We start from the raw sequence: 20,847 nt of genomic DNA on the forward strand, positions 1-20,847 counted from the left end.
ACACCAGGCACGCTGATCACCTTTAACTTCCTTTTTTAATAAAGCAAAACACGGACAATTCTCACTTAGATAATGTGGCGTACAGATACGGATGTATCTGGACAGTTTTTATACTGTGCTATTTCTGTGGCTTCTTTTTCCCTTGTGGATTTTATGCTCTTTGTGTGCGAAACACTAACTAAAACACCTGTTTCGGCAAGCAGACGTGGTCAAGACGACCTGCTGAAGATCAAACTGAGCATCACAAAGAGGAAGGACGGTGATTTAAGTCGCGCTGCTGGCTCGGGTATTTCATCTGGACTGTGTTGATGCTCAAGGTCAGCGAGAGAAGACTGACCGGACGTGCATGAGGAGGAACATCTGTGACTGCGACACATGTTGCAAACATGAGCTGTGTGTCCACTGTACATGATAAAGGTTTAAAAAGGGTTAAAAAGAATAAGAAAATATGTTAAATCCAGTGGAGGGATTTAGGATTGTGTGTCACTTTTACTTTGCAGTATCTTTCATTTCCCTTAGCTGAGTCATGCACTCACCCACCACCTCCCCCTACCTCTCCCCGTCTCTCTTTATCCTTTTTTCTTTTTCGCTGGAGGCTTGCAGAGAGTATCGTGTCGTTGGCAGTGTGGCCTCCCTGCAGCCTCTGATTTAGTGATTGATTTGTGCATTAACAACCGGCCGCTCCTCCTCCTCCTGACTCTGCCAAACAAACACACGCACACACACTCGTGTCCATTGTTGGGGCCTCTGGTGCTTTAAGATAACAGTGTCAAGCTGAGCTTGGACAGTGATAATGCCAGGACGCAACAGAGTGCAGATGTTTCTACCTTTTTTTTTCCGTTCAACATTACGGAGAGTAAATCTTCATATTTTACTCTAGGAATATTTAAAACAACAAAAGGAAATCACGTAACCTCCTCGTGACCGTGACGTTATAGAGTTACATACGGGTTTTTCAGCTCAGCGCTCAGATGTCCGGTCACAGCTGTTTTCAGCATTAAAGCTTTAACGTTCTACAGTGTCGTACAGGCTCAGAGTAAAATACCAAAAACAGTCACTAACTGAGCAGTTAAAAGAGAACTCTGTGACAGACTGGTGTACAAATAAGTGACTGTTGTTCATGTCCACTTAAAATGTGATTTCTGTGACACCACTTTATTGTCACTGCCCCCAAGTGGCCAGAGTTAGCAGTGATGAGCAGCAGTGAATATCACATACGATTAATACTTGAAATTCTTACATCTTTCTCACTACCTACTTAATACAGAGCAGGTCAGAATTTGGACTTTTTGAAATTTGAAATCTTTTTGCCCCAGAATTCTGCGATTTAAATCCAAATTCCAACGGTAATTCCGAAATTGTGACTATGACTTATCTCAGTCCTGAGATGAAAGAAATCTCAGAATTATACATTTTCCCCTCTCAGAATTGTTTTCTGTAAGATTTTTCCTTGGGGACAAAGTGGATTAAGTAGCTTTTTGGTACTTTGATTTGACAGCAATTAAAAACAACACACAGTGTCTTCCTCAAACTCGCTCAAACCACCTCTTCCTTGGGGCCAAAACCGAGATCCTCAGAAGAGTAAATCCAAACCAAGCCTTTATGAGTTCCGTTACTCACGACCAGACAAACACAGCACAGATTTGAACTATATTAAGCCTCTGGTGACCTGGTGTGATTGGTTATTAAACTTCAAACTTAACAAAAACAGAAAAACTGTCTGGTTTTTGACCAAAAACAAGCACTGACGTATGATAATCTGGACTGATGGACACGTGATCATCTTTAAGAAGCAGTGGACAGACATTCAATTTGGGAAATGGCCAATACTTCTTGTTGGGAATCTGCTCTATCCTCCTCAGAGAGAGAGAGAGAGACGCAGTGTGTGAATGTGGGACAGAGAGCTGTCGCGCTCAGGGGGGTTGGATATAGAGTCTTACAAGGAAAACATCTGCCGAGGGTAAATTTCCATTCTGCTGCGACTGGGTGGGAAGAAACAACCAAATGAAAACCTGCACTGTGCCCCCGACGGTTACATCACGATGACCTTCATGATCCTGTGTTGCATATATTAGATTACGCTCACAGTAAGGGACACGTGTCCAACACAACATTGGCACAGGTAAATCATTAAAAGTGTAAGTTAAAATTCTAAAATGGAGTCTGTGACTTACACTTAGTATGCAGGAATCGGTGACTGAACAGGTTTTGCAAAATAAACTTGGAACTGAGGTACAAGTTAACCCATGAATGGCAACTGCACACAGGGAGGAGTGGAGTGCCCTCTAGTGTTGGATGGAGTTATGTCAGCAATCACCAGTGCAGCCACATTACTACAAAATGAATATTAGAAACTAATATGGGTGTCAACTAACGTTGATTCCATGTTAAAGGTGCAGTGTGTAAATTTAAGCAATATTTAGTGGTGAAGTTGCATGTTGGACCTAAATATCCCTCAAAACTCAAACTATAAAACCTTCAGTTAGCATTAGAACTCAAAAGATGTTCACTTACTGTATGGCACTTTCCATTGGGTCAATTTGACTCTACTCGTTTTCTTTTTGGCTTTTCCACAAGTGATACTACCTGGTACATGCTCTTGCGAGGTTCCAAACGGGCTGAGCCGATGCTAAAATGTGACTGTGATTGGTCAGAGAGTGTCGTCCAGCGCGAGAATCAAACCGAACAATGCCGAACTGTAGACCAGTTAAAGAGACATACAAATCCTGAAAATGTGCGCTACTCTCCAACATTTAGCAGAGGAAATGTCTAAAATCACAATATTTAACAGAGGAGTCTGTTGTATTTAGCAACAGCACCGCTAAACACCCGGTTTAGCCATATTTCAGAGTCTGTGCTCCAGTCCTGCACGATTCAGTGAACAAACCTTTTTAAATGAACTGATTCTAATGATTCAGTTACGCCGAAAACAACTGCTTTTGCCCGTCACTACTCTGCGTCGCGTATAAAGCGCCGTCACGGCAGTTTCATGCAGCTGACCCCGCCCACATTGAGGAGGTAATATAGTAATGGAAAACTACGTCTGATGCCAAACCGAGTCGCATAGAGACGAAAATATAAAAGGCTCAATCTGGTGTGATAAAAAACAGTAATTCATACAATCAGGTGATCATCCACCCATTTTCTACCGCTTTATCCTCCAATCTCAGCTGACATAGGGCGACCTAATCCCCATATTGCACGTTTTTGGACTGTGGGAGTTAGCCGGAGAACCCGGAGAAAACCCACGAACACGTTCACATTTCAATTTCTGCTAAATGAAAACAATTTGACCTAACTTTTACACAGACACACACACACAGGGCCTTTAAATAACCGTTTGTGTTGTGCTTCAATTACTTAAGTTGATATTTATTAGTCAGATTCCATCTGAACATGCTGAAGTAAATGCATCAGAGAACAGTATTTTTGTTTTAATAGCAATAGACAAGTTAAAACTAATAGTGTTCATTATTTTTTTAACCCAAATAAACAAAAAAAAATCTCCGTTATCTGATAAGACACAATAAGTTCACCCAGTGCTGCTACAGTGAATGATAGAATTCATAGAAGCTACTGTAAGTTTCACAGATGAAAATATGACTCAGGTTTTGAATTGGTTAATATTTCCAGCTTTTTTTTTCTTTTTTCTTACATTTTCTTTTAAAACACAAAAATGTACAAAGAATGGATGCAACGCTGTTACTTTAAGTCTTATATGATAAACAGAACAATCACTCTGACGAGCCTTAATATCCATGAGAAATGTTTAGCTCCATTTATTTTTAATTCCAGCTTATTGCAATGTTTTGATTGGATTTATTTAAACCATTTGTTGCAGGATGACTTTTGAATAATTATTATGATTTTTTTTTTTTAAAACCAACACTGAGTGTGAGTGAATCACAAGTGTAAGGTGGCAGAGGTCTGTGACATGGCGTTGTAAATGAAGGTGTTGCAGAACGGCACAAACTGGTGGCTGATGATCTTGATCGCCTCCTGAGCTGCTGACCCTGAACAAACACACGGACAGACGTTAATGGCACAGCTTTAATTATTTAACACGGTTTATGGTCAGAAAATGCTGGTAAGGCAGAATCACAGATGAACTCATGTCTGAAAGTAAAAGGTAAAAGTTTACCTCCCAGGAACGCTGCAACTGTGTGCGGCTCTGCTGCGCCGTTTCGACAGCTGCAGGTGTGGAAATAAAGAATTAGAAATAAAAACATACTGTACATATAGGGGTGTGCGATATTGATGAAAATCCATATCCCACATTTTTTTTATCGGGATTTTGCCGATAACGATATTTTTGCAACCCTCAAAAATGTGTAAAAGCATCGAAGACCAACAAAAACTATCATGAGAGCATTTTAAACTGACATTTCCCCCTAATGTAAACAATACTCATCATATTTGAAGGTATTAACATGAGAATGTGGATACACATTTAACTGCTGCCAAAGTTTGTTGAGTGTGTTTTCTTGTTGGTACCTTAGCTGGCCGGCCGTGGTCGACCGCTGACCGCCGAAGCTTTTCATATTCTTCATATTCTGTGCGGTGGTTAATTCACAGACGGGGAAACAAATTGGTTGCCGAGCTGTCTTTGACGGCAACCGCTTTCCGACATAGGTTGCAGATTGGCGTCTTTTGGGTGACATCAGTGGACACGGCATGTGTTCTCAATGCTCAATGCTAGGCTTGACCATGCAGTGAATGTGTGGCCTCTCAAAAAAAGGCGTGTTTTGATTGGTTCTTGCAAAAGAACCAATTGTGGTTTCAGCAGTGCTGTTGCTAAATACACCAGACTCCTGTTTAATGATGAGATTTTAGACAATTCCTTTGCTAAATGTCGGAGATTAAAGCACGTATTCAGGATTGTTAAGTCTTTTTAACTGATCTACATATCGGCGTTGTTCGGTTTGATTCTTGTGCCTCTTCCTATGACGGCAGTCTGACAACATTGCGCATTTTTCCCTGGTTATGACGTCACGAGTCGAGCTAGTGAAAACATGCCATACGTAACTTAAGCCACTACAATAATAATAACAACAAGAGCTGAAATAAGTAATTTAGTAATCGATTAATAATCAATTAATCATCAACTATTTGGGCAATCGATTCATTGGTTTGAAGCTTTGTTCATTATTAAAACAAGATTTCTTTTAGCTTCTTAAATGTGAATATTTTGTTCATTTCTTTGCTCTATAACAAAGAAATCATTCAAACAAAACATTTGACCACCTCCTTATTTCCAGGTTTGACAAACAATGATCAACATTGTTTAACGTTTTCTAACATTTTATGGACCAAACGATTACTCGATTAATAAAAATAATCGTTAGTTATTATAGGCTTATTAACAATAAGCCTATTATGGAGGGCCATGTTCAGGAGTGCAATAAACATTTCAATTTGTGAAAAAATAAATAAATAAATATATATATATAGTTATGTTCATAATAATAGCAGTGTGTTTAAAAAGGTAAACCTCAAAATTCTTAAAATAAATTGTATTTTAATGAACACAAATGCATTGGGGACACTGCACATTATATTTCAAAGCAAAGCAAGCAAAGAAAATTGGAAAAAGTAATTGAATTTGATAATATTTTACAAAAAGTCAAGAAATATAATGTTCAAAAAAATAGCAGTGTTGACATCTTTCTTTACAAACTCAAAAATGTACTGTATAAACTAAGAGATGCTTGAAGATTCAACTTTCCTGAGAATCATAAACTAATATTTAGTTGCATAACCACGGTTTCTGATAACTGCTTCACATCTGTGGTACATGGAGTCGACCAACGTCTGGCACCGGGACAATTGTACTATGTTCCACAATTCCTCTGCATGTCTTGGTTTTGCCTCATGTCAGCCCACAAGTTTTCTATGGGACTAAGGTCCGGGGATTGTGCTGGCCACTCCATTACTTGAATTCTGTTTGTCTGGAACCATGATTTTGCTCGCTTGCTGGTGCGTTTGGGGTCATTGTCTTGTTGAAACACCCATTTCAAGGGCATTTCCTCTCCAGCATACGGCAACATGACTTCTTCCAGTATTGTGATGTACTCAAACTGATCCACGATCCCTGGTATGCGATAAATAGAACCAACACCATAGTACGAGAAACATCCCCATATCATGATGCTTGCACCACCATGCTTAACCGTCTTCACTGTGTATGGCTTGAATTCAGTGTTTGCAGGACGTATGACAAACTGTCTGTGGCCCTTAGACCCAAAAAGAACAATCTTACTCTCATCAGTCCACAAAATATTACGCCATTTCTTTTTAGGGCAGTCAATGTGTTCTTTGGCAGATTGTAACCGCTTTAGGACATGTATTTTTTTTTAACAATGGGACTTTGCGGGGGGCTTCTTGCTGGTAGTTTTTCTTCACATAGACTTCGTCTGATTGTTACAGTACTCACAGGCAATCTTAGATCTTCTAGTAATCTTCTTTTTCTTCCTTCGCCTTTCTGGTTTTGGCTGCCATTTTAAAGCGTTTGATATAATTTTTGCTGAACAGCCTATCATTTTCTGCACTTCTTTATAGGTTTTCCCCTCTTATTAATTTCTTAATCAATGAACACTCTTCTTCTGAACAGTGTCTTGAACGAGCCATTTTACTCTGTTTTTCAAGGACAAATGCACAGCCAGCATATGCAGCGTCAGTTGCCTTGATCCTTCAATAAATAAGGGCCACCTGTTTAACACCTATTTTTTCACATAATCAATGACCTCACTAATTGAACTCGGCACTGCTATTTTTTTGAACATGCCCCTTTCAGTAAATGATTCAGTTTCACAGAATCAGCAGCATGCACGTCAAGCCTGTTGGGTCTGTTGGTTTTCTATACCTTTACTAAACCTTCTAGAAACTTACTTGCAGTGTAGAAGTTGAAATTCTAACAAAAACAGTGATTTATCTTGCTAGTGATGTGGGACTGCTATTATTTTGAACACAACTGTGTGTGTGTGTGTGTGTGTGTGTGTGTGTGTGTATACACGTTGAATAGAGCAGAAACAGTGACTTACAATTCATGGATGTAGTCATCTTTGATGTTGACGTTGAGGCTGTACTCCTGCAGTAGACTGTTCACACACAGCTTCAGTTTGCTGATGTCCTCCTCCACCTGGTAGTCGTAAACTCCTGAACGGACGGGATGTAGTGTTATTCAGAGGGGAATACAAGATTGTAACATAGTATAGTGTGGAATCATACGCCTGATAATATGTAAGCGATTCTCCTGATACATTCATACAGTCATTAAAGCTGTAGTATATACGCAATATCTGTTCAGGCCAAAATATTATTTTAGATTAATTATTGTCTTGATCTATACGCATCTTATGTGTGCATAAAAACACAGGACACAGTGTGCCCCGTGTTTCACATCATGTCTGGTGAATGGCAAGCAGAAGCAGAACAGCTACACTTGTGAAGTGAGATGGCAACTTTAGGTTAACCCCAGTTCTCTGAAACATTAGTGAGGTATAGATATACTGACACCGATTTAAACGGAGAACAGTTGGAACTAGAATCGTCCTTTCAGAAAGCTCTGCAGGCTCCCCTGAGGAGTAGAGTAAAGGTAAGTAAGTCAGAGGTGTTTTGGCAACAGAAGTTACACACTGGAGCTTTAACCCAATAAATGTGAAATAAATGTTAAAAGCAGTAAAAATCAAACTGCAGCTGTGAGGCTTCCGGACATTAAAATTGCAGGAGCTTCCCCAGTTGATGAAACACATTGGTATCATTAACCTGAACTATTAAAGCTCCAGTGCGTGATGTAGAAACACATCACATTGTGTCTCCACAGACAACCAAAAAAACCCTCACTGCTATACAAAGAAACACATGTGATGTGAATCAGCATTGTGCGAACTCATGTGACAATGTTTTGAATGCATCAGACAAATGTTTATCCTGAAAAGTGACACACTACAGCTTTAAGAAGAGGAAAAGCATGCATGCATGAAGTTTGGCTGTACCTGGGTAGCGCGAGTGCTGCAGGTAGAAGCGATCAACGGCGCGGAGCATGAGGTAGAAGACCATGTGGCTGTCTGGACTGTCCATGCATGAGGCTGAGAAGACAGCAGACATCATTAAGCAGTGGATAGTATGCTGACCAGAGGAGAAAACGAAAACAACAACAACAACAACAACAACAACAACAACACAGTTTAGGGCTGATTTTAAATCAAAATCATGATTTAAAACAACACAATTAGTGCAATTAAATTGGAAAAGACTGCAATTTATTAGTTCTATTATTGATTAAGCTATGCTCTATAACCATGGTTCTCAAACTGTGGTACACAAGGTTCCTCTGGTGGAACTTGGAGGAAAACCCCTGCATTTTAACGTTAGTGATAATAGTGTTACTTTGAGAGCTCAATATTTTCTCAGGTGGTACTCGGTATAAAAAGTTTGAGAATCACTGATCTAAACCAATTTAAACGTACAGTACGTATAAAGTTGGAAGCAATTCATACATTAAAGTATGAAACTGAAGCTTGATTCAGAAACAACACTAGACATTTACCCAAATCATTTAGCTTTACAAGGTTTAACTTAAACACAAGGCATGCAAATACATACAAAGAACGGTTTAATCAGGAAGGAATATTATTATTTTATTTTTTCACCACTTACCAATTTCATCTCTATTTACAGAATCCACACTATATTCTTCAGCCAGAGACCTGCAGCGCACGACCCTCAGGAAGGCAGCATTCTTACCTACACGGCAAAACAAATAAATACAGTTGTGTGTTACAATATGCAGAGTGACCAGTGAGGTCATTAGAAGCAAACGGAGGCAGCATTTACAAGGAGGAATCCTCCCTTTCCAAAGTGTGTCAGGGAAAGACAGTAGTCCTCACAAACCACATAGGACGTGAGTAAGTGCTCACAGGACATTTTCTGGCCTTTTTATGGTTAAAATAAGCTATAAAGGGTGTTAAAGGGTTAAACAAATATTGTTTACTCACAGAAGAGTTTGATGTCCTTTTCAGGGATGCTCTCAGGCGACTTTGAGAAAATAAAAGTCAAATTAATTACACTAGAAACCTCCTTTAAATCAAATGCATTTAAGTGAAGGCAGTTTACATGTTATTGTGTTGATTTATTTTCATAAAAAACACTTAGGTACATATATATTTAACAATGTATTGACACTGAAGGAAACCGAGTAGCCCTGATGGAAGTTTGTGCTTCCTCTAATTCACTGTCTTTTTGAATGTACCTGTAATTTTCTCGAACAATCGCAACTGAATTAACCTTCCGAGCAGCAAAATGTGAGTGCAACATGTAATTTAACGTCACCTTACATTACAGCTGCCCAGAACCAAAACCCAAACACCTAGATCGCCCTCTGGTGGCTGGCTTCAGTGCCGGTCATAAATCACACCTCTGTTCATAGGCCAAATACTTTCTTAAAATTTTATAAGAAATGGGTTATGACATTTCTAAGTAAGTTATATTTTAATGAGTAATTTGTTACAATAATAAAATCAAAGGGAGTGAAATGTCACGATGGAGTGACTTGTGATTGGTCGAGTCAAAGGTCATTCCTCTGAAACAGTAACTAAGAAAGCGATCATTACACGCGACCACAGCTGAGTACAAAGCTTTGAACACGTACCTTTCCGACAGACTGCAACAGACTTTCCACATGCCTAGAAACCGTTGCTGCGTCCTCCATGGCTTTTTCCCTGTAACTGAAAGAAACGACAAAAACAAAATTATCTCTCTGTGGCGTCGTATCCTGCTGCCATACATTCAAATGGTCCTCAGTTATGACACACAATACAGGGTTCCCACACATCTTTTACACAATAGTTTAGTAGTAGTTTATCAAAGCTAAGGCCCCTATACTATAGGGCACAGGAATACTTTAATGTGCTCGCCCCATCACAGGCTTTGTAACAGGGAATTTCTGTGTCTCTTTTGAGTCACATCTTATTTTTCATTCAAAAGCCACACATTAAAAACACACTTGCGTGCAGATTCCCGTCCCGTTAGAGTTCGCCAACTTTACTCAGAAGTGTAATGCGTACCACATGCGACATAACTGAGTGACATTCACGCAGCTTGGCGTCTCACATAAGATATATTGGATATCAGATTGGGCAAATCCCAAAATGAAAAACTTTTCCAAAATCATTGACTTAATACCAAACCATTTCTAAAACAGTTTTTCTAATTTCAAAACTTTTCCAGGAAATTCATGACTGAGGGAACAATGAATAAGGCCAGAAAATGTAAGAAAAAAAAAAAAAAAAAAGCTTCTTGTTGTGGTGCACACAACACAATCCGCACACTTACACGTTCTGAAGGTTGATGAACTTCTGAGAGTCTGCAAACATGTCTGGGATGGTTCCTCGTACAGGAAGGCTTCCGTTGCCTTCATTGTGAACAAACTCCTTGACGGCACGCAGCATCACCCAAAAGGACGAAGACTGGCAAATAGAATAAAATCCTTTAGAATATGTACCACAGTTAGCAAAAATTCTAATCACTACTTATTTTAAAGTATTAGTGCAGTAACCTTTCAATATGTGCCAGTTTTTGGGGGGGCGGAAGCGGCTTGTTTAGCAATATATACGTCACTTTTCCACTGATATCTTATCTGAACAATGTCAAAGTCTGCACTGCACACACTGGTGCAAACAGACCTTCCTTAAATGTATAGATAGATATAATTAAGTACAATGTTAAAGTCAAGACTACAACAAATGAAGGAATCCTCCATTCACCTTTTACAAGCATGTTAGGGAACTACAATGACCACCACATGCCAGAAAGGATGTTGCTCTACTCTCCCTCGTTTGCTCCTACTTCAAAATGTGAAACACACAGCAAGGTCCTTGTCTAAAGTTCATATTAAAAACATGTTCTAAGGCTATAAAACCAATCTATTTATATTTTCCAGTAATTAAACACTTATACAAACATACTTAAGGGTAGTGCATTCAATTCCACCAGTAAAACTACCTGTAAGAGCCATTTTTGTTGTTTTTGGAAGATGCCAAGGTGATACATCACAGGTTGATGGGAACATTTGGTTGTTACTCAATCAGGAGGAGACAGTTTCATGCCCATGTATAATGATTGTGTTTTAGCGTATTAGACTACAAAAGAAAGTTGTTTGTTGGGTTAAATTGAATTGTTGGTTTGCAGAATGTTAAGGAATAAATACTTTAATTTTGGAAACTTTGGAGAATCATCTTTTACACTGCCTAAACGTTACACAGTGAACCACAAAACCAATGTAAGTGAGAAGAATATATTTGGTCAGTTGAGCCAAGTTTCTGGCTCCAATGAGCCACTGACATATTAGCATTCATCCTATTTAAGATAGAGGCAAAAAAAAAGCCATGCACCATGTATACATGAAGTCTCAGAGCAACTGACTTATAAACCTAAGATGTGTAATACCACAGGGGCCTGCAGATACTTTTAATGAAATGATCCTAACCTGTGAAGTGATGCTGCTACACTGCTCACTGTTGAAGAGATCATCAAGAGCACTCGGAATCTGCAGAAACAGGAGATATAACACAAAAGTCTTACATTCTGACATTGGTGCAAATAATATTGTACTTCTACAGCTACCACTGACCTAGAGTATTTGCTCAGTGACATGTTTCTCTTCTTCTAAAAGAGTCCGACAGTAAATCTAGAGCCCCTTTCACACTAAAGTGAGTTGGTAAACCCAGGATTTTTGAGGTAAAAGATTCTTAAAAAAGGCAATTAACAACATTCCCGTCATCATTGCTTGGTCTACACTGTGGTTTTTTCCACATTGAAATGTCACAAACACGAACACTGGAGTTTGGTCACAATATGACAGTCATTACTATGTTTTTTTCTGACATGATGAGACACAAGATAACTGTTAAAAACCATGATATTATCAGAGATGTGGTACCTTGGTTGGATTTAAAGCAGTATTCACATTCTTGATTGCTTCCTCAAAGTTTTCTTCATCTTCCGGGACACCATTGTCCTTCTTCAGCATCCCTGACCAAACAAAACAAAAAGACAGAAGAAGAAAAATTAGGATAAAACACTGACAAATTCAAAGCCACACTGTTCAGTGTGGCTAATACAATATAGTAGCAAATACAATCCCGAGCCCCACATATACCTTCTCGAATAAACTGTCTGAATGCCTCTTTCTCCCTGTAATTCTTCGGTGGCTGATCGTCGTGCTGCAATGAAGAGAAAAGAGACCTTTAAATGTACAGCAACAGCCACAAAACACCACAACGTGTCAAAGTGTAGTACCTCATTGAGCCACTTCTCCAGATATTTAGCAACGACGATGATCCACGGTGTGTGACTGTGATCCTTTACACATTAAACAAGGAATGAAACATTACAGCTGTGTCGAGTTGGTATCGTTTAAATTGCTAAAAGAGCACAAGTAAAAAAACAAACCTTCTTGTTCATGTTGTCGAGGTCATAGGACTGAATGTGGTTGGTGAATTCACTAAAAGGCTGATCTAACCTCAGGTCCTCCAAGGCATTGTCTGGGTGAGACTCAATCACTGAGGGGAGAGGGGGTGAGATTATCTACAAATACAGTATAAAGTATTAAACTAAAAGAATGTAATGTAAGAATAAGAAGCCACAGTAATGTAGTAACCATGTACCAAAACAAATATGAATACAGGGATGTGAAATAGGGTGGCACAAAAAAATCTGGCATCATTATGTTTTCAACATCCAATATATTATAATTATTTAATTTTTTTACAACAAGTCATAACCAATATTTTCCAATATCGTGCCGCCCTAAAGCAAATAATCTCACGTAAATGACGAAATGAGAATCTATGATTTTATTCAATTCCACGATAAAATACTTTTGTAATTTAAAAGTATCAAAAGAATTCATTGAAATTTAAGAGAAATGGAAAGGAAACTGACCTGTATGCTCCCGCATCACTAGTCTCATGTAGCCAATGAGGCCGTAGGTTTTACACACGAGGAAAGGAACCGAAGCTCTCCACAGGACCGAGCCGAGCCTCAAACATGTGCTGCAAGAGTTCAAACACCATGCGACGATTTAACGTGACAGAAAATAACACCATCTCATCAAGCCTCTGCAAAAGATGTACAATTCTAAGTTAAAGATTGGACAATTACACTAACTTGTGTATACACATCACTATATTCCAGGATGGACTGCACAGATTGAATAGATACAGAACATTCTAATTCAGCAAACTAGAGGCTAATATATACATTCTCTAAACTCTGTTGTTGTAATAAACAGTGATAGTAAATATCAAATGTCTCATACCTTTCTGGTAAATGGACACCGATTACTACGGTAAACCTGTGGAAAAACTCTGGGTCGTTGTCGAGAAGTTGGTCTGGACTCTGCAGGAGTAAAAGAAACACATGTGAATAAAGTCCTGATAATTGTTTTTAAATATTTTGTATAGCACAGTACTGAGTGTACTCATAGAATTTCAATAAAACTTGTGTTTAGTTTCTTACTAAAATACAATTTCTCCTATGACAACATTAGAGACAACACTTCAAAGCTTTAACAATACCAACCTCCTCAACAAAGTTTCCACTGACGTCAGTGTTGAGTTCTTGTAGCAGCTCAGTGGCAGCCTGTGCTCTGTTCTGCAACACAAACACCAACATTTTTTTTAAATAATCCCACATTTATATATGTGAAATGCTAAAAATGTGTTAATAAATGACCACGAAGAGATCAGTGATGCCACTTGCAAGACGGATTGTCAGTCCATCAACAGGACCACATAGAGACAAACAATCATCCACTCACACACTCATGGGCAATTTAGAGTGTCCAATTTACCTACTCCCCAAATCTGCATGTTTTTAGACTGTGGGAGGAAACCAGAAACCGTTATGATTAATTATTAACTAATTGTTGTGAATTGTAAAAGCTGTTCAAGTACTGGATATAATACCGCATACACATTTTGAGTGGTTTGATGATGGAAATAATCAACTGTATGTTGCAACACTGAAAGAATCAGCTTGAAAAAATACATTATTTGTGTGCTCTTGTAAGATGAAAAAAATAGCAAAATGCATACCTTTCCAATGCTGTTGTTGCTGAGGAAAAAGCTGCAAGACAGCATCAAGTGAGCCATGAGTTACGTAAAACTATTATTTGTGGTTTTTTACTTTAAAAAAAAAAAAAAAAAACAACACTGCAGACTTACTTATTCCCAACATCTTCTCCAGAAACGGTGTGTCCATCAACTATGGTGAACGCTCCAATACCTGATCGACAGATCAATTCATTCAATCAATCAGAGAGATGTGTCTACCAGCATCAACACCTTTTCAACAACACACATGGTCATGTGACAGGAGTCACGTGTTATTCACCTGGGAGAACAAGGTTCTTCAGGATCTCTGTTCCAGTTGCTGAGGCGTTGATGAGACAGACATGGGCATTTTCCAGAGTTTCCTGCCCGTGGTCACCCCACAGTCTGTAAACACAACATCACTTTATCATACAATTCATCCAAAACAACTATGTGTAACTGACAGTCACTTCGCCAGTGGTCTAAAAGCTTATTAATGTCCTGTTGTTAGACTGTTGTTTGACCATCAAATAGTCACATATGTATATATATACACACACATATATATATGTTCATAGGATAAATAAATAAACACAGAGCCACTGCATTAACCTGTGAACACAGCACGCTAACGCTAGCTAACAATAGCATCCCTGTCTGGCCAATATTTCTGCCGTGACTGCTCTAATTAAATGCATATACACTTTTACTACATGAAAAAAGGGTTGTATAAAAAAAGCCAAGGTTTTATTTCATACATACCGGAGCTGTCTGTCGTATTTCTGCTCTTTGGAGGCTTTGGTGGCTGCCATGGTTTCTTTACGAGGCAACTGCTTCTTCTTCGCTGGGTTTTCAAGGCAGCAGTCATCCACTGTGACGCATGACTGCCCCCCCAGGTTATCCGCAGCACGCTTCATCCTATGATTAAAGTGTGTGTTGAGGGCACCTGGTGGGCAAAGTAGGTACTGCGGAAGTAAATAAACAAACACATTTTTGAACTTGTTTTAGTGAGTAATTATTTTTTAATTAGTTTGATTTTGTATGTACTTTTACTAGCTTCAGTTCAACCAGTTCAAGAAAAAAATACTTTAGTTGACAGCTGACACTGAAAGTAGACGTTACATGTCTGCCATCTTCTGGAGAGTTTGTGTCATTGCACTAGGTTCTGATAGAGGAAATGAAGGGTCAGACAATAGGTTTTCTTTTCAATGCAATCACATTTATTGGCTTTTTTTCTATGCACAGTTACTAAGCAGCCTGATGAGCCGTTAAAATGAATTAGATATAGAATGATGGAATTTTCACAATGTTGTAACCCGCCAAAATAAATACAAGACTGAAGGTGTTGCACAGCTCCAAAATATACAAAGGCTTGGAAATAATCATGTAAACTTTGAGAAAAAGAAAAAAAAAAAACCTTTTTATTTTTATTTTTTTTATTGATTTATTTTACAAAAGAAAGAATTTGCAAGATTTTTTTTTCTTTAAAAACTTATTTACAGGTTTATACAAAAATACAAAAGTGATTCAAATCTCTTTAAGTCCTAGCTAGTTTTTAACATGGAGCTTCTTCTTTTTTAATTTTAAATAGTTACACATTTTCTGCATCATCCGTATTTTTTTTTTTCTTCTGTTCTCTGTCCCATATTTTTAAGACTGTTAGTGTTATTCCATACTGTACACCTTTGAAAAAATATCAAGTGGTTTCCCACTTTCCCTTGTGGGCAAAATTGTGTGCAGACATTGGAAAGCAGTTTTGGGGAAAGAATTTATATCTATCCAAGCGTATAGAGTCTTATTTTTTAAATATTCCCAAGCTACTAAGAGCTGAGTGTTAAAAAACGAGTTTTGCATTTTCAACCACACGTCGTTTATCTGATAAAACTGTGTCAGTCATTCATTTTCCACTGCTTTTGTGACTAAAGGAAACAGTCTTGAAGAACCTTCATAGCATCAATGCTGGCACAGGTACAGTACGGAAAAACAAACTCTCAAATACATATTTGAGTATTTCAGTTTTTAACTTTTTAAATGTCATTTTAGAGTCACGTTGTATTTTTTTATTTTTTTTTAATATATATAATACTGTATCAACTCTACAGATATGTTTATTTCAGTTGTTAGTTGTAAGGTTTTGTGGGAATCAAACAATTGAGTTATGAGTCAAAAGTAAATACAATGAATTTCTGAAACTCCTTTCCTCTTCCTTATGTTTGATCCAAAGCGGCTTGTCCAGATACTTTAACATCACTCGCACTCCCAAACATCCACAGCTCCAGCATTAATAGGACCCAGCACCAAGAGCGTTGGGATTCTTCGTCCCAACAGATTCAATATCATTTTCTTTACAGTCTCTTACATTTATGATTGTCCAGTGAGTAGATATACAGTACAAGATAAAACCCCTGTTTGTGATCACAACTATACAGAACAGAATTAGCCAGACAGTTTGTACATCTATAGAACACACTATTGAACTTGACAGTTGGATGGAAAATACAAAAATCTTTTTTTTTCCTCGCGGTATGGAGACATCCCGTAGATAAAAAATAATGATATGGTGGTATCCTTTTCTTTTTCGACTTTATTTTCTTTACTTACTTATTGCATGCGATAGGGGAAAAAAAACAAAAAAAAACAAAAACACAACAGATGAAACAATGGTGAGGAACAAGTGCGTTTTCGGCGACATGGGCATAATGATGGATGTGAAATTCTTATCAGTTCACAGCTTTGCACTCTCTCCATCTTACACAGTGTCAGTTCTGCAATTCAGATTCGCTGAGTATCGAACAGTTGTCTATCTATCTATCTATCTATCTATCTAGTCTGTCTCTCTGTATCATTTACAATAAAACAGTAATATGCTTGCTGAGGTATTCACAGAATACAGTGAATAGTTTCTATTGAAGTACAGTATATGTATACAGTATGTGGTAACTCTTTACATTACAGTTTGGCAACAACATAGCAATAGTATGGTGATAGTGTGTTGTAATAGGGCAGTAGTATTATGGTAATACCATCTGTATTTATAATGCAATGTCCAGCTCGGTAATAACACACATACACAGTGTGGTGAAAACGAGAGAATATTACAATAATGCCGTGTTATTTCCAAACTAATGTCCAAGTAATTCATCTTCCACGAGGTCCCACACACGTTTATAAATGTTATTACCGTGCAAGATGGTATTATACTAATGTTACTATATCATGTCACTGTAATGTAAAGTGTTACCGTACATGTGTTGTGTTTGCTGTGGTAGGCAGGTGAGAGTTCAAACTTTCCACTCTTTATTTTATTATTTACTTCTGTAACAGTGTGATATTTATAAGATTTTTTTTTTTTTACTAAATACTCTGATCCCCCCTGTGTCATTTAATTAAAGTGTAGGTGGTACACTGTGTTGGGTTGTTGTGATAAAGTCAGACAAGTCAAATACCTGCCACTGGGTTGAGCTTTCACCTGTCTAATGCTACTGGGTCAGTGCAAATGAAGGAGAGGCAACAAGGAGAGGAGAACAGTGTATATTGTTAAATTTGAAGTGATGTTAGTAAAACCTGTTCTTCTTTTGCTACACACACTCAGGTTCGTTTCCTATAAAATTCTGCTCGTTTGTTTTTATATAGATATGACCTTCTTTTTTTTTTTTTAAATATTCAGTACAAATATACATATGCAATTTCATTATAAGATATATATATATATATATTTTAAGGAATACTCTTGAAGAATTGAGTGCAAAAGCGAGGTTGATTCTTGGACAGCTTCCCAAATAATTCACCTCTACGTCAAACCGATTGAGGACCTTCTAAAGCATTTTCACCGTTCTCCACTCAAACTGCTTTGAAATGCACCTTTTTTTTCTTTTTTTTCCGTGAGCACAGCGAGACTGGCCAGCAGCTGGAAACGCTTAAATCAGTCTTTGTTTTTTAAAATAAGTATGTGATTGAATTCTGGTGGAACATGGCGAGGGTCCTTGTATATGCGCAGAGACGTATAAATGCCCTGCTTACAACATACTCTGGTAGAGAAAGGCCACTGTGCGATTGTCCAAAATTAGCCAGTAACTTAGAGAAATGGGCTCCATCTAATTACAAGCCCTTGCTCCATCGAGTTTGAAATTCACGTCCAAGACAAATCAATTTTTGATCACTGAAAATGGGGGTTAAGAAACACCACCAAAAACCTTTCACAGTGAAAGATTCATTAACCTTATTATACAAAGGAACCACAAAATGTTAAAACCAGGATCCTGGGGATGTTTCCATATAGGGTCATGCAACATGGTGAGACTTAATCATCATGTTCTGAGGCGCGTTTTTATAAAAATACATGCATCATGTTATCTTTTTGGATATAATTTATGTGAAGAAATATATGATTGGCTCTGTGTGATATACTCTCTCTATGCCAAGTCTGCAGATGGAAATATGATCGATATGTTGGTGTTGTTAGTAACTTCCACGTCAAAAAAACCCAAACAAACCCTTTTTCTGTTGGCAGGAATATTGAGTATGGACTCTGGGAATTCAGGCAGATGCTTTGGGCACCAAAAGTTCAAAGATTATTAAAATTTCAATAGGGTTTTTAAATTTTCATAAGAAAGCAGTTTCTCTCTCTCTCTCTCTCACTCTCTCTCTCTGTCTCTTTCACACACACATACCTTTCAAAACACAAGATGTAGAAATACATTGTCCATATTCCACAAAATTTCTTTTTATCATTATTTACCAATCATTTGGGAGCTTTTTTCATTTTTTTGTAAAGTCAATCAAAATAGATCTTAAATTTTTAAACTGTGAGGAAGCTATTGTTTCGATTATACAGTATTAATGTATACGACGTCATAATCATCCGTTAGTAAGTCAGTAACTCACAAAACTCTGTCTGGCACCCTTAAATAGAATAGATATATATATATATAAAAAAAAAAAATTCTGATACTTCTGTACTTCAGACTGAAGTACAATATTGGCCTTGATGAAACCCCTATCCTGTAGAAGAAAAGTACGAGGGGCCATTTCACACGTGGGACACAGCAAAGATGTGTCATTGTGTTGTTTTAGGATGATCTGTCGTCATGGGGGCTCCCATCGGAATTCTCTGTTTCCCCTTCAGAAATGGCTTGCATGGGGGCCGTGTAGAGGCGGCTGCGTGTACTATAGCGACTGCTGTTGGCCACAGGTGGGATCCGTGAGCGACCCTGTCGAGATGCAGCTGACAACGGTAGGGTTTTTGGGGTGAAACTCTCAGAGATGGCCCTTGGAAAAAGACCTGGTATCTGGATTGAGTCCATACTGGAAATAGTAGGTTCTTGGAGTGTGGAGGGTGTCTCCTCCAGTCTCATGGGCCCCTCTTGAAGGGACTCCCCAGGGATTTTAGGGGTGATAGGGCTCTTTAGAATCTCCGTAGCTGACATGCGGTAGCTGGAATCTGACCGGCTACCTTTCTTTAGCAACAGGAGTTTAAACTCCTCATTGGATGTGGTGGATTTCTTGGCGCTGCGGTAGATCGGCACAGGGGCTCGTTGTGACCCAGCAGCAGTGGCTAAATTGGCTGGAACGATAAGAGGAGGAGCCGGTGGGATAATGATGGTGGCGACGTTTCCAGGGGTCACTGTTGCTGCGGGGCAAAGACGAGACTTTGAGTTCATGTCCCCTGAATCTTTACGGCCAAGGACCTTTCTTTTGGATCTGATTGAGAAAATAACGGAACAATCATAATTTAAACAGCAGAACATAAGGTGGTACAGAAAATAACAGAAGATATTTGTCAACTGAGGTTGGGAAGCACAATTTTTCAAAAATACTACCCCTGTTCTAGTAATACAAAGCTAAATGTAAATCCGTGAAGTATTCCTTTGATAGAGAAATAGCTGTATTGTCACTAACATCTGAGAAATAGTTACACTGCATACATTGTGGACAAAAAGTTATCACACCTGTGTATCATGGCAAACAGGTCCTCCGTTGTACGGGTCTTGTTGGGTGATGTGATAATGTCATCATCCGCTTTGGAGTCGTCCGTCAGAGGGGAGAGCGAGTTATCACTGGGTGTAGAATCTGTAACACACAATATCCCTATCACATGTCATCTGGTTGTCTGATCATTTAGTGCACAATCTGTGAAATATCAGTCAATACTTAAAGATAAAAATGACCTATTTTTTTTGGCAGCTAGTTGCTCTTCTTTTTGCAAACAAATAAAGATTGGGTTATAAAATAATAAAGAGTGGTGATGTTAGTAGGGCTGTCACTTTTTTATCTGAAATTCAGATGTCTGTTCAAACCCTTCAAGTTCAAAATATTCAGCCTAGAGGCACATCAGACTGTCTGAAGTAATTACTGTTTCATTCAGCAGAGGGTGCTCTGAACACAGCTTGGCCTTAGACATGCTCATACTATGACATTTCTCACACTAATAAGTGTCACCGCACATAAATTAGTAATCGATAAAATCGATGATGCGAAGGCAGATTGCTCTGCATAGTTCAGTCATACAGCTGTCTTGGATAAGCAACCTATCAGCAAATCAGAAAATAGTATTTCTTGTTGCCGGGTAAATGCACTGTTTGCAGAATGGAGGGCGCTGCACTCTGATTTGCACAGCTCGTTAGTTTACACTGCTTTTGCGTCTCACGTCCGCCCGCTGGACATCGAGTACACTGTAAATGTTGTAAACACTTTTTATTTTCCTACTTCCTCTCCCGCTTGTGCTGAAGTTCCCTTGAATTTATGTGGCTCTGCT

At 38.5% G+C, this 20,847-nt stretch overlaps 2 protein-coding genes across 3 annotated transcripts in view; both read right to left on the bottom strand.

The window, feature by feature from the left end:
* Positions 1-3,409: 3,409 nt before the first annotated feature.
* On the bottom strand, positions 3,410-14,954 carry nae1 (nedd8 activating enzyme E1 subunit 1). Its single transcript, XM_058630411.1, has 20 exons — positions 14,856-14,954; positions 14,395-14,498; positions 14,226-14,286; positions 14,097-14,127; positions 13,582-13,653; positions 13,319-13,398; positions 12,943-13,052; positions 12,451-12,560; positions 12,298-12,360; positions 12,158-12,221; positions 11,939-12,030; positions 11,486-11,545; positions 10,333-10,466; positions 9,650-9,725; positions 8,997-9,036; positions 8,659-8,745; positions 7,995-8,087; positions 7,041-7,155; positions 4,142-4,191; positions 3,410-4,013 (listed from the first exon to the last, which is right to left on the bottom strand). The coding sequence occupies exons 1-20, from the start codon at positions 14,903-14,905 to the stop codon at positions 3,904-3,906; spliced, it is 1,602 nt and encodes a 533-aa protein (XP_058486394.1). The 5' UTR covers positions 14,906-14,954; the 3' UTR covers positions 3,410-3,903.
* A 2,826-nt stretch (positions 14,955-17,780) lies between these two features.
* Positions 17,781-20,847, bottom strand: part of nhsb (Nance-Horan syndrome b (congenital cataracts and dental anomalies)) — a 68,750-nt gene continuing 65,683 nt past the window's right edge. Inside the window, exons 12-13 of one of the 2 annotated variants that reach the window (XM_058629851.1) lie at positions 20,042-20,180; positions 17,781-19,793 (exon numbers count right to left, since the gene is read on the bottom strand). In XM_058629851.1, coding sequence (XP_058485834.1) covers positions 19,163-19,793; positions 20,042-20,180 — 770 coding nt within the window. In that variant the 3' untranslated portion in view covers positions 17,781-19,162. The remainder of the gene's footprint in view (positions 19,794-20,041; positions 20,181-20,847) is intronic. The other variant, XM_058629852.1, reaches the window with a different exon arrangement.

This window comes from Solea solea, chromosome 5, assembly GCF_958295425.1.
Source record: "Solea solea chromosome 5, fSolSol10.1, whole genome shotgun sequence".
Lineage (NCBI taxonomy): Eukaryota > Metazoa > Chordata > Actinopteri > Pleuronectiformes > Soleidae > Solea > Solea solea.